This window comes from Oreochromis aureus, linkage group 9 (assembly GCF_013358895.1).
Source record: "Oreochromis aureus strain Israel breed Guangdong linkage group 9, ZZ_aureus, whole genome shotgun sequence".
Classification (NCBI taxonomy): Eukaryota; Metazoa; Chordata; class Actinopteri; order Cichliformes; family Cichlidae; genus Oreochromis; species Oreochromis aureus.
Window position 1 is genome coordinate 12,047,446 of NC_052950.1, and position 12,759 is coordinate 12,060,204.

Here is a 12,759-nt window from a genome sequence, read left to right on the forward strand (position 1 = left end):
TTCAACAGAGAAGTGTTATTTGCTTCTCCTTTCCCCATTAGTGTCAACAGGTTCAGTGTAAATGTGTCTTTGTGAAGTATCTCTGTCTGCACTGATCTGTTAGACAGTGAACGACTGAAATGAGCCTTGCAATAAAGAGGAGACTCAGTAACATATTTGTTATAAAGTTCACAGATTGGACTGTCACAAAAACTCATTTTGTTATGAAAACAAAAATATGAAATAATTCCATGAATAAATTACTAGGAGAAACAATGCAAACCTGTTCTACAATTGTGTAAATAAAGTATCTGTATTTGTATTATAATGGAACTGGAAGTGTTGATGGTTATATCATTCTATTGATTGATCTGCTGATTCAAAAGGGACTGCATTATGTATATATTGACTTTATTTAGAATGACCAGTCAGACACAAGAATGACACTGATGGGTGACATGAATGACACTGATCAACTTGTTACAATGCAATGTTATTTGTGGGAAATTCGGTCCTGACATCCAAAGAAATGACCTACATGTAGACATTTTCTTGTATGTACTAACTTCATAAATAATATCTTAAAACATGAACACAAAGAATGAAAAAATACACAGAGTCACTGACCACATGATTAAGAAATGTTGTTGCAAAAGACTTCATGTCTGTACTCACAGATCTGATAGAAACTGTGTCTGCAGCTTCCTGTTGATCAAATGTCTCAGTAAGGTTCTGTTTTTAACTCATCAGTTCTTCTTCACCAGTGAAGTAAATCAGTTACAAACAGACACTTTATCTTTCATCATATGTGGAGTGGTGCCTTCAGCACAAAAAATTCACAGTAACACCACAGTGTGGTTTTTTTGTGCAGCAGACAGCTGATTGTTGATAAACGCTTCAGATAGTGATTATTTTTTATCAGCTATCAGCAAATGTCAAGGTCAGTCATAGATTTGCATCCTAACATGTTAGTTATCTTGAACAAAAGGGTTCACATCCAAATGTTAACATTACTTGAGTACTATACAGATGTTTGTGTCAGCATGCAGATGTTAACACTGCTGATCTCCGAGATGTTTGTCCTCTTCTTGCAGACACTTTAATTATTAGACTGTGATGCTGCTCTGTTCATGTGAACGCTTTCTGTCTCTGGTGTGTTGAAGCGTCCTGATCTAAACCAGCTGAAGAAAAAACAGAAAGAAAAAGAGAAGCAGTTGTTATTTTGTTTTTTTAGGGATTAATAATAAACATCTACTTAATAGAATCACAATAAAAGTGAAATTAAACCAGTTATCCTGTAAATAGTTTTAAATGAGTATCATAAAAGCAGCTGACTCACCACTCAAATAAGACCAGTGTGCTCAGAAGCAGTATGAGCCCCACAGTCTTCACTATAGTGTAGACACCAAAGAGTTTTCCTGACTGTTCACCTGCAATGTAACATATAATTTAATGTTTGCAGATGATGCAGAATCTGCACGATTATCACTTGAACAGATGTTTCACTTTAAAGTAAAATGGAAAAAAAGAACTATAGTTCATATACCTCCAACAGTCACATGAATCTCTGCTGATGTCTGATTACCCAGATCATTAGTGGCCACACAGTAATAAACTCCTCCATCTGTTACATTGAAGCTGTAAATCTCTCCTTCAGATACTTCCACAGCTCCATCTCTGCTCTTCTTGAACCAGGTGAAGCTGCTGACTGGAGGTTTGGCTCTGCTGGAGCAGGTCAGCTTCACCCAGCTGCCTGCTGACACCAAATCTGATGGACTGATGGATGCTGAGGTCTCTTTAGGAGCATCTGGAGAGAAAAAAAGAAAGACATATGCCATAAATCATGTTGTCCAATAGGTTTCGGTTCAACAACAAACTCTGATTGTCTTACATGAAACACTGACAGTCTCTTCTGTCTCTGCTGTCTTGGTGTCTTTTCCTTGGTTCACAGGATATCTGGCAGAGCAGCTGATCTTCTTTCCATCATGTGTGTCTGACAGAGTGATGGTCTGCTGGATTTTAGTTGTAAAGCTTCCATCTGTGTTTTCCTCTATTTTGTTGTGAGAGTCTTGTGTGAGATTCCAGGTGAGTTGAGGAGGGGTGTGGACAGGGAGTGAGAGCTGAGCAGGTTATAGTGACAGACTCCTTCTCCTTCAGATCACCTGGGATTATAATATTGGGCCTCAAGGAGAATCTGTGGTTTCACATCAAACATAGTTTGTACACTGATAATACAGAAAATACAGTCAAGTAACAGATGGAGATCAGTGTAGTTGTGTTAAAGTCTCGATATTACATGCTCATGATGATCAGAAATATAAATTTATTATTTCCTCCATGTAGCAGAAATAGCTGAGCTTTTGAATAACCGCAGAAAGCAAACAGAGAAACCTGGACATCAAGCATTCACTGTTTTTTTCTGTCTAATGTAAAGTCAGTAGATACAGTAAGTTTCTAATATTATCAACATTGTAGTGCAAACACTTTTGAATAACCTGAAAGATATTGGAAAATAATTAAAAGTAATATTTATAAATAATATTATAATAATATTAAATAATATAATAATTAAAAAATTTCTGTAAAATCTGACTTATAATAATAATTCCATTCAACTTTTTAATCTTAACATTAAAATGAAAAGTTTCTCACCTTTAATTGTTATTTTTAGAGGATCACAAACAGCTGTTCCTCTGAACGGCCAGTTCATAATTCTGAGGTAGTATGTGTTTGTATAAGTTGTGTTTAAACTGGAAAACAGAGTGGTGCAGTTTTTCTCCTTCAGGTTTCCTGTAATCTTCATTGGATAGATGTTAACTGTCCCACTGCTGTTAAAGATTTCATTTTCAGGATGAGCTTTAATGTTGTTATCTTTTTTAATCCACACTGCAAAGACAGGTCTTGTGCTGTCAAACTCATCCTTTCCAGCAGTACTAAAGTTACATGGGATTTGTAAACAAGATCCACTCAGAGCTTCCATCTCTGCTGGTGCAGTGATGAACAGGTTTGAATCCTGAGGACAAGCAGCCAAAGAGCCTGGAAAAAATCAAAACAAACTAATACACATGATAGGAAACATAATTATGATAAACTGAGTTTATCAGACATGTTTCAGTTCAGTTTCAGTTTCAGTTTTATTTGTCATATGGAAGTTAGCACAGGGTCAACATTGCTATGAAATGTATTTGACGAGCAGAAGACAAGTCACTCAGCATGATAGACAGTAAAAATAGTAAAGAAAAACAAAATATTTATAAAATATAGCGAAAAATATATAGTAAGCAATATTAACAGACTAAATATATAGATAAATATATGTACACACTTGTATAAATAGATAAAGAAATCTTAAATAAAAATGTGACCACTGACATGTATGGGGGTGGGGGTGGGAGGGGTGGGGGTGGCAAATGGAATGTTGCACATGAGATAAAGTGGCAGGAGTGAGCAGCAGCACAAACTGAGCAGTACAAAATTTTTGAGTGGCAGTTGGTACAGTATTGCACGGAGTGAGGGTTTTGTTTCTGTAAAGTATCTCTATCTGCACTGATCTGTCAGACTGTAAATGACTGAAATGAGACGGCTCACTTGGAATAAAGAGGAGACTCAGTAACATGATGTCTGTCATGATGTTCACAGACTGGACTGTCACAAAACTCATCACCTGTATAAAAACATAACATCACATAAAGGTTTGATCAAATCAGGAACTTGCATTGTTTTATAGAACAATACAAAATTTACATTTATTTGAAATCAGAGAATAAAATTAAAGAAGTTATTTTTATTGTCATATAAAAATTAAATTAAAATGTTTTCTTACCTAATGATCAGACTGCTACAGGAGAAACGACAAAATAAAAGTCTGTGTGTGATTTCAGCAGAAACACAGCGACTGAAACACTTCTCTGTTTAGATGTTGTAATGCCAAAGCAAACAGACCTGTGACACTTTTTTTTTGTCTTTCTTTTCAGTCAGTCTGCCTTTTATGTTCCCATCATGCACTCTGTTGTCAATTTAGAAGCCATCACTTCCACCTGCCTGTTTATAGATTCACATGACCCCCACTCACACACTAACTTGTTCCTCATTCTCTCATTAATATTAGTATTTGTGTCTTAGCTTTTGTGTTCTTCTTTTGTGTCTCTGTGTGTGTCTGTACTCACACAGGTTACAGCTTTGTGTTGATCAGCTTCCTCGATGTGTCTAAATCTTTCTGCTTTTATTTAATGATTCATTCTTCAGTTGATCCACTCGGCCAATAGCAGATGTCTGAATGTTTTTATCTTTTATTGTTTGTAGTGTGTTTCCTTCAGCACCAAAATAATCACATAATGAGAGAAGGTAATTATGGAGAGAAGAAAACAGCTGGAAAAACAACACACAATAAACAGAATATTACTGACAAAGAGACAGCAAAACTAAAGAAATGTGTCAGAATAGACAGTCTATTGCAGTTTGTTGTGTATGGGGCTGCAAAGCTGCAGACCAGTCAGGCTGCCTACGTTGACGCCTGTCCGCTGATGAAAGAACCAACACTGAGCACATGAGCAGAACTGGACCATGGAGCAATGAAAGAAGGTGGTTTGGCCTGATGGATCACATTTTCTTTTACATCATATGGATGGCTGGATGCATCACTTAGTTGGGGAACACCTGGCAGCAGGAATCTCTATGGAAATAAGGAAAGCTGGCAGAGGAAGTGTGATGAACCAATGTTCTGCTGGGAAACCTTGGGTCCTACCAATCATGTGTATCTTACTGTGACATGTATCACCTCCATAAGCATTATTATAGACCATGTCCACACTTTAATGGAAACTGTATTCCCTGATGGCTGTGGTCTCTTTCAGCAGGATAATGCACGCTGACACAAAGTAAAAATGATTTAGGAGTGGTTTCACAAACACAACAATGAGACTGAGGCGTTGACTAGGCCTCCAGATGTTCCAGATCTTAATCCAATCAAGCAACTGTGGGATGTACTGAAGAAACAAGTCCTATCCATGAAGGCCCCACCTCACAATTTACACAAATTAAAGCATCTTGGTGCAGATACCTCAGCCCACCTTCAGCAGTTTTGTGGAGTCCATACCTCGATCAGTCAGGGCTGTTTTGACAGCAAAAGGGGAACCAACACAATATTAGGCAGGTGGCCAAGATGTTATATTTGATTGTTATATACATAAAATTGACTAGCCTTGGTTCCATTGAGCATGTATAGTAGCAATAAACAGACTCAAACAGCCTAACCTAACGAAAGTGAAAATAAACAAAACTAGACAGTAAGTGAAGACCTACAGAGGATTTAGGTCTCCACCACCCACCTGTCTAATCAAAGAACTAATGAACTTATGATGCTCTGATGCATGCTCAATCATCCAGGTAAGTAAATCCCAAAAAGCTGATTCTTTTTATCGGGAAGTGGGAGAAACATTTCAATACTAATCCAGTGCTGGTTAGAGTCATTGTGCAAATGTACTGTTCATCAGGTTGGGGAAACCTGCAGTCAGCTGAGAATGAAGAAGTCACTTGGATGAGTGACAAAATGTTTCTCCCACTGAAAACGCTACATCCAGATGAACAAAGTCAACTTTTTCGGGTAAAGAACTTGACAATTTTATGATAGTCATTCAAATAATGTTTACGTATTATGTTACTGAGATCTGTGTTGGGTTTATCTATCAAACCCTGCTGGAACACAAGCCCAAACTGCACGACAAAACAAAACAAGACAGAGCTCTTTGTCTTTGTGGCTCGCGAGGGAAGTCAGCCCAGGCCTTCTCCTGTCCTTAGCCAATTTCAACTGATTCCTTCGCTGCAGCCCTTTTTATTGTCAGCAAGCAATCATTCATGAATATGCAATTACAAATACACGTGATATTCTTAAGCAGGCATATCTGAACAACATCAGTGTCTGTATTCTGTGTGTGTGGGTGTGTGTAGGTGCATGTGTGTGTGTGTGCTTCCAGCCATACTATACATAGACATATGATGTTACAATGAACTTAAACTGTGTGTATGAGGTATGCAGAAAAGCAGAAGTAAACATCTTGCTAAACTATAAAAGTAGGAATTTGCAATAGGTCATATCTCAAATGCACATTTAAAGGTGTGAAATCTTGCACCTCAAGAAACAGAACAGTTTGGTATCAAAAGCTATAATGGAATTATAACGTCAAGGCTGCTTCCTCTCATCTCATGGTACACAAGTGCACACAGAATCTTATCAGACATAATAAGGATATCATTCTTATCAGCATACAAATGATTATATGTTTCTAAGCACAAATGACAATATAAGAAAAATCAATTCCAACAAGCTGTTTTAAAAAAAAATATGATAACACCTTATCGCCTCTTGGATGAACCTTTGAGAAAGTTAAGCTGAAGACACCTGATTCTCCCAAAATTAGCCAGAGTTTATGTTGGAAAAAGTCAAACGTAAATCTATTTCTAAATCAGCAGTCTGGAATAATTGTACTCTATTTCATTTTTATTTTGTTCCTCTTCACAGACTGAAGGAAGAACAGAAGCTGAACCTGAAGTTTCTCAGATCCAAAGAAGTGACATCACAAGAGTTCGTCACAAATGACACATTTCCACATGAATTCAACTAAAAAACTAATGTGCAACAACAAGAGATAAAATGACTGTTTGAATGTTTGTTAAATAAAAGGAAGTGACAGGAAGAACACATCACATGACCCAACAGTGTCCTCATTACGCAAAGTTTCCCCAACAAAACCTGGAGGAACAAAGTAGCTGGTGAAGAGACACTAATGAGAACATCATCACAGCATCCAAACCAGAAAGCTTAAAGTAGTTTATGTTGTTTGCTTTACAGTGTTTTTATATTGTCTCCTGGAGACATGAACTTAATAAACAGATTTACGAGTGACCTTGACACAGATGCAGCCAGTAGTTGAACGGTGGTGTGTAGCACGTCTGCCACTATGAAACCCCCACACATGCACATGGTTTTTATGTTAACAATATTTTTGTTTACATACAGTGTTGTTCACTGTTCAGCAGTGCCCACCAGGTCTATCTGTGCTGTTTTCTTGACAGCCCTGTGCACTACTGCATAGAAATAGGAGAGCCATAACTAGACTGGCAGCTGCACCAGCCAGCCTCCACAGCATGACCCTGAACCCACTGCACCACCCCTTTCCTGCAGCTAATGATATTTATCATTTATAGTGATCAATGTGACATTTTCTTTGAACATTTGAACACTGAATGTGAACATTTCACCCACACAGATCTGCAATAGAAACATAACTAGCAGCACGTGTGTGAATAAAAACTATGACAACGTTAAACCTACCCAGCCTCCACTTTTTAAACAGAAGGACTGAAAACACAACAACACTGATGATGATGTTGTCATCATTTAACGTGGAGCCGTAGTCTGTGTACATACACACACAGCATGAACACCATAGTGTCAGAGCCATTAGTAAGATTGTGAGTGAAAGAAAACATCATTCTGGCATCTAAAACACCAGCGCTCGTTAATGTTCATTAATAAGATGGATCTTATGTATAATACTAATCTTACATAAAATAATAAATAACAATAAAATTAAAAGGTAAACGTTTACATGAAGAGAAACCTCGTGAGAATCTATGATGGATGTTTGAATAAATGTATTTCAACAGAGAAGTGTTATTTGCTTCTCCTTTCCCCATTAGAGTCAACAGGTTCAGTGTAAATGTGTCTTTGTAAAGTATCTCTGTCTGCACTGATCTGTCAGACAGTGAACGACTGAAATGAGCCTTGCAATAAAGAGGAGACTCAGTAACATATTTGTTATGAAGTTCACAGATTGGACTGTCACAAAACTCATTTTGTTATGAAAACAAAAATATGAAACAATTCCATGAATAAATTACTAGAAGAAACAATGCAAACCTGTTCTACAATTGTGTAAATAAAGTATCTGTATTTGTATAATAATGTAACTGGAAGTGTTGATGGTTATATCATTCTATTGATTGATCTGCTGATTCAACAAGAACTGTATTATATATAATAACTTTATTTTGAAGGATCAGTCAGACACAAGAATGACACTGATCAACTTGTTACAATGCAATGTTATTTATGGGAAACTGGGTCCTGACATCCAAAGAAATGGCCTACATGTAGACATTTTCTTGTATGTACTAACTTCATAAATAATATCTTAAAACATGAACACAAAGAATGAAAAAAATACACAGAGTCACTGACCACATGATTAAGAAATGTTGTTGCAAAAGACTTCATGTCTGTACTCACAGATCTGTTAGAAACTGTGTTTGTAGCTTCCTGTTGGTCAAATGTCTCAGTAAGGTTCTGTTTTTAACTTCTCAGTTCTCAGACACTTTATCTTTCATCATATGTGGAGTGGTGCCTTCAGCACAAACAATTCACAGTAACACCACAGTGTGGTTTTTGTGCAGCAGACAGCTGATTGTTGAGAAACGCTTCAGATAGTGATTATTTTTATCAGCTATTAGCAAATGTTAATGCCAGTCATAGATTTGCATCCTAACATGTTAGTTAACTTAAACAAAAGGGTTCACATCCAAATGTTAACATTACTTGAGTACTATACAGATGTTTGTGTCAGCATGCAGATGTTAACACTGCTGATCTCCGAGATGTTTGTCCTCTTCTTGCAGACACTTTAATTATTAGACTGTGATGCTGCTCTGTTCATGTGAACGCTTTCTGTCTCTGGTGTGTTGAAGCGTCCTGATCTAAACCAGCTGAAGAAAAACAGAAAGACATTAAAAAGAAAGCAGTTGTTTTTTTTTTTTTTAGTGATTAATAATAAACATCTACTTAATAGAATCAAAATAAAAGTGAAATTCAACCAGTTATCCTTTAAATAGTTTTAAATATCTATAATAGAAGCAGCTGACTCACCACTCAAATAAGACCAGTGTGCTCACAAGCAGTATGATTCCCACAGTCTTCACTAGCGTAATGAAGACAGTGTTGACACCAAACAGATCATCTGCAATGCAACAAGATTTTAGAAGAAAGAAAACATGAAATAAGAGAAAACGAACATTTCACATTAAATAATGCCCTTTTGGTGAATACACCATGATGCTGTCTATGTGGCTGTGTCCTGCTTTCTCTTCACTCCCGAAGGCACTTCTACTTATTTTAGAATAGTGTAGCTTGATGATTTAACATTTTGACTTACTTTTACTTTGTTACCAGCTTTTATGTTTTTATTCATATTATTCTTTTTGTTTTTCAGCTTTTATTGTTACTTCCCTACATCAAGATATAATTTAAAGTTTACAAATGATGCAGAATGGGCACGATTTCCACTTGAAGTGACGTTTCAAAGTTAGGACAAAAGGAAAAATGGGACTAGTACAAATACCTCCCACAGCCACGTTAATCTCTGCTGATGTCTGATTACCCAGATCATTAGTGGCCACACAGTAACAAACTCCTCCATCTGTTACATTGAAGCTGTAAATCTCTCCTTCAGATACTTTCACAGCTCCATCTCTGCTCTTCTTGAACCAGGTGAAGCTGCTGACTGGAGGTTTGGCTCTGCTGGAGCAGGTCAGCTTCACCCAGCTGCCTGCTGACACCAAACCTGATGGACTGATGGATGCTGAGGTGTCTTTAGGAGCATCTGGAGAGAAAAAAAGAAAGACATATGCCATAAATCATGTTGTCCTATAGGTTTCGGTTCAACAACAAACTCTGAGTGTCTTACATGAAACACTGAGAGTCTCTTCTGTCTCTGCTGTCTTGGTGTCTTTTCCTTGGTTCACAGGATATCTGGCAGAGCAGCTGATCTTCTTTCCATCATGTGTGTCTGACAGAGTGATGGTCTGCTGGATTTTAGTTGTAAAGCTTCCATCTGTGTTTTTCTCTATTTTGTTGTGAGTCTTGTGTGAGATTCCAGGTGAGTTGAGGAGGGGAGTGTGGACAGGGAGTGAGAGCTGAGCAGGTTATAGTGACAGACTCCTTCTCCTTCAGATCACCTGGGATTGTAATATTGGGCCTCAAGGAGAATCTGTGGTTTCACATCATAAACACAGTTTGTACACTGATAATCAGTGTTAGGCAAGTTACTTTGAAAAAGTAATTGGTTATAGTTTCTAGTTACTTCTTCAAAAAAGTAATTGAGTTAGTAACTGCATTACAATATTATAAAAGTAACTACTTACTAGGAAAAGTAACTATTGCATTACTTAAAAAATGTTTTACCTCTGGGGTCCAGAGTATAACTGCCCTTTCTAACTACTTGTGACACTGCCTCTACATTTCACCTTTAAAAACTATTTATCTTGCCTTCTTTTCAGGACAACCTCACATGTCTGAATTTACAGTTATTTTTCGTTTTGATATACTGTACATACCATTAACACACAGTCAAAAATCAGACAAAAAACATAAAATCAGAGTAGAAACAGAGTAACAAACATCAATGAATCATTTTCATAACTTGAAATTCAAATATAAATTGTACATTTTAAAATTTGTTGTTTTGCTTTGCAAACAACAAAGTTCTTCTGCAGCCATTTATCTAAAAATGTCGCAAAGGCTTTTTAAAAATAACCATTTCAAAATATTTACAGAAAAATCAGGTGTTCTGCATCAAATAAGATTCCACACAAATTATCTGTGAAACTCCAAAATATAATTTCTGTCCACTCTAAGATAAAGGAGAACATCACTACCCTGATATCTGCAGGCCTGAAAGGTGTATCACTCTTCCTGTTTCCACCTGGAGACAGCGTTTACACTGCAGTTTGCTTTTTGTGTCTTTTTGGCAGCAACTGCAACATTCAGCAGTCGCCTCATTGTTCTGACATACTAAAAAAAACCTGTTGATTACACTACACACTAACTAAACAACACACTACACACTCCAATCCAAACACGCTAAATGTCACAAATCTCTCATCTCAAAACTTGCTCTCTCTCTCTCTCTCTCTCTCACCGCTGCCTCTCCAAAAACCTCCCCACGTCTAAACAACCAAATGCCACATGTTGCCATATCGTTTACTGAATAGTCGACATGGTAAATTTTTCCACCAATAGGAAAGGGTAGGGTTTTTTTTTTTTGCTCGCATAAGAGAGTGCTTTCAAGCGCTTTCTTTTGAAAACATGTTTTACCGTTTCTTCCCGCAGTGAACATAACGATAGTATTCAGAAAAAAAATCATCACGATATTTTTTATCATCACTCTGGTTTAACATGGCCTATCAACACAGTTTAAAAACTGTTATATAGTTTAGTCAACACTTTTAACACAAAAATAGAGACTCAGGGTTGTCTTGGGTTGACACAGCATCTTGTTGCTATGTCATCTTAAACTGGTCATGTGATAGTTTGCCAACGCTACTTTATTCTTCCTCAGCCAAACGGCGTTACTTTTTACTGTCGTTATTCCCATCACTGCTGATAATACAGGAAATAAAGTCGAGTAAGAGATGGAGATCAGTGTAGTTGTTTTAAATTCTTTATATTACATATTCACGATGTTCCATCAGGAACATAAATGTGTTATTTGCTCCATGGAGCAAAAATAGCTGAGCTTTGAAATGGCAAACTGTTCTAATGTTATGAACACTGACTTTTTATTCTTAACAATAACATGAAAACGTTCTCACCTTTAATTGTTATTTTTAGAGGATCACAACGTGCTGTACTTCTGTACGGCCAGTTCATAATTCTGAAGTAGTATGTGTTTGTATAATTGGTGGTTAAACTGGAAAACAGAGTGGTGCAGTTTTTCTCCTTCAGGTTTCCTGTAATATTCATTGGATAGATGTTAACTGTCCCGCTGCTGTTGAAGATCACATTTTCTGGATCAGGATTAAAGTTGTTATCGTTTCTAATCCACACTGCAAAGACGGGTCTTGTGCTGTCAAACTTTTCTGGGCCAGCAGCACTAAAGTTACATGGGATTTGTAAACAAGATCCACTCAGAGCTTCCATCTCTGTTGGTGCAGTGATGAACAGGCGTGTGTTTGGAGGACAAGCAGCCAAAGTGTCTGGAAAAAAAAATAGTAAAACACATAATTATGATAAACTTACTTTATCAGGCGTGTTTTTTTTCTCAACAGCTTCAGTATAAAATGTGTGACATGGTAAAGTATCTCTATCTGCACTGATCTGTCAGACTGTAAATGACTGAAATGAGACGACTCACTTGGAATAAAGAGGAGACTCAGTAACATGATGTCTGTCATGATGTTCACAGACTGGACTGTCACAAAACTCATCACCTGTATAAAAAAACATAACATCACATAAAGGTTTGATCAAATCAGGAACTTGCAATGTTTTTTAGAGCAAAACAAAATTTACATTTATTTGAAATCAGACAAAAAAAATGAAAGCGGTTATTTTTTGTGTGATTTTTAGTAAGATGTAAAAAATGTTTTCTTACCAAATGATCAGACTGGTACAGAAGCTAGAATAAGGAAAAACAAATGTGTGATTTCAGCAGAAAGAGAGGGAGTGAAACACTTCTCTGTTGTAATGTCAAAGCAAACAGACCTGTGGTGCTTTTGGTTTTCTGTCTTTCTTTATTCAGTCAGTGTGTTTTTTATGTTCCCATCATGCTCTACTCTCACTTTGGATGCTTCCACTCCCGCCTGCCTGCCTCTAGATTCACCTGACCTGACCCTCCACTCACATTTTAACTCGTTCTTCATTCTTTCATTAACATTTTTGCATATACAGCAGCTCGTTTCCACCAAAGTCACTAGACTTTGTGTCTCAGCTTTCCACTGTTTTTTTCT

General features: G+C 37.0%; 1 protein-coding gene across 1 annotated transcript; it reads right to left on the reverse strand.

Annotated features, from left to right (window-relative positions):
• Positions 1–292: 292 nt before the first annotated feature.
• On the reverse strand, positions 293–3,405 carry LOC120442068 (vascular cell adhesion protein 1-like). The gene is made up of 5 exons (XM_039617822.1): positions 3,352–3,405; positions 1,871–2,099; positions 1,526–1,786; positions 1,319–1,409; positions 293–1,160 (listed from the first exon to the last, which is right to left on the reverse strand). Exons 1-5 carry the CDS (start codon positions 3,403–3,405, stop codon positions 1,079–1,081), a joined length of 717 nt encoding a protein of 238 aa, XP_039473756.1. The 3' UTR covers positions 293–1,078.
• Positions 3,406–12,759: the final 9,354 nt, after the last annotated feature.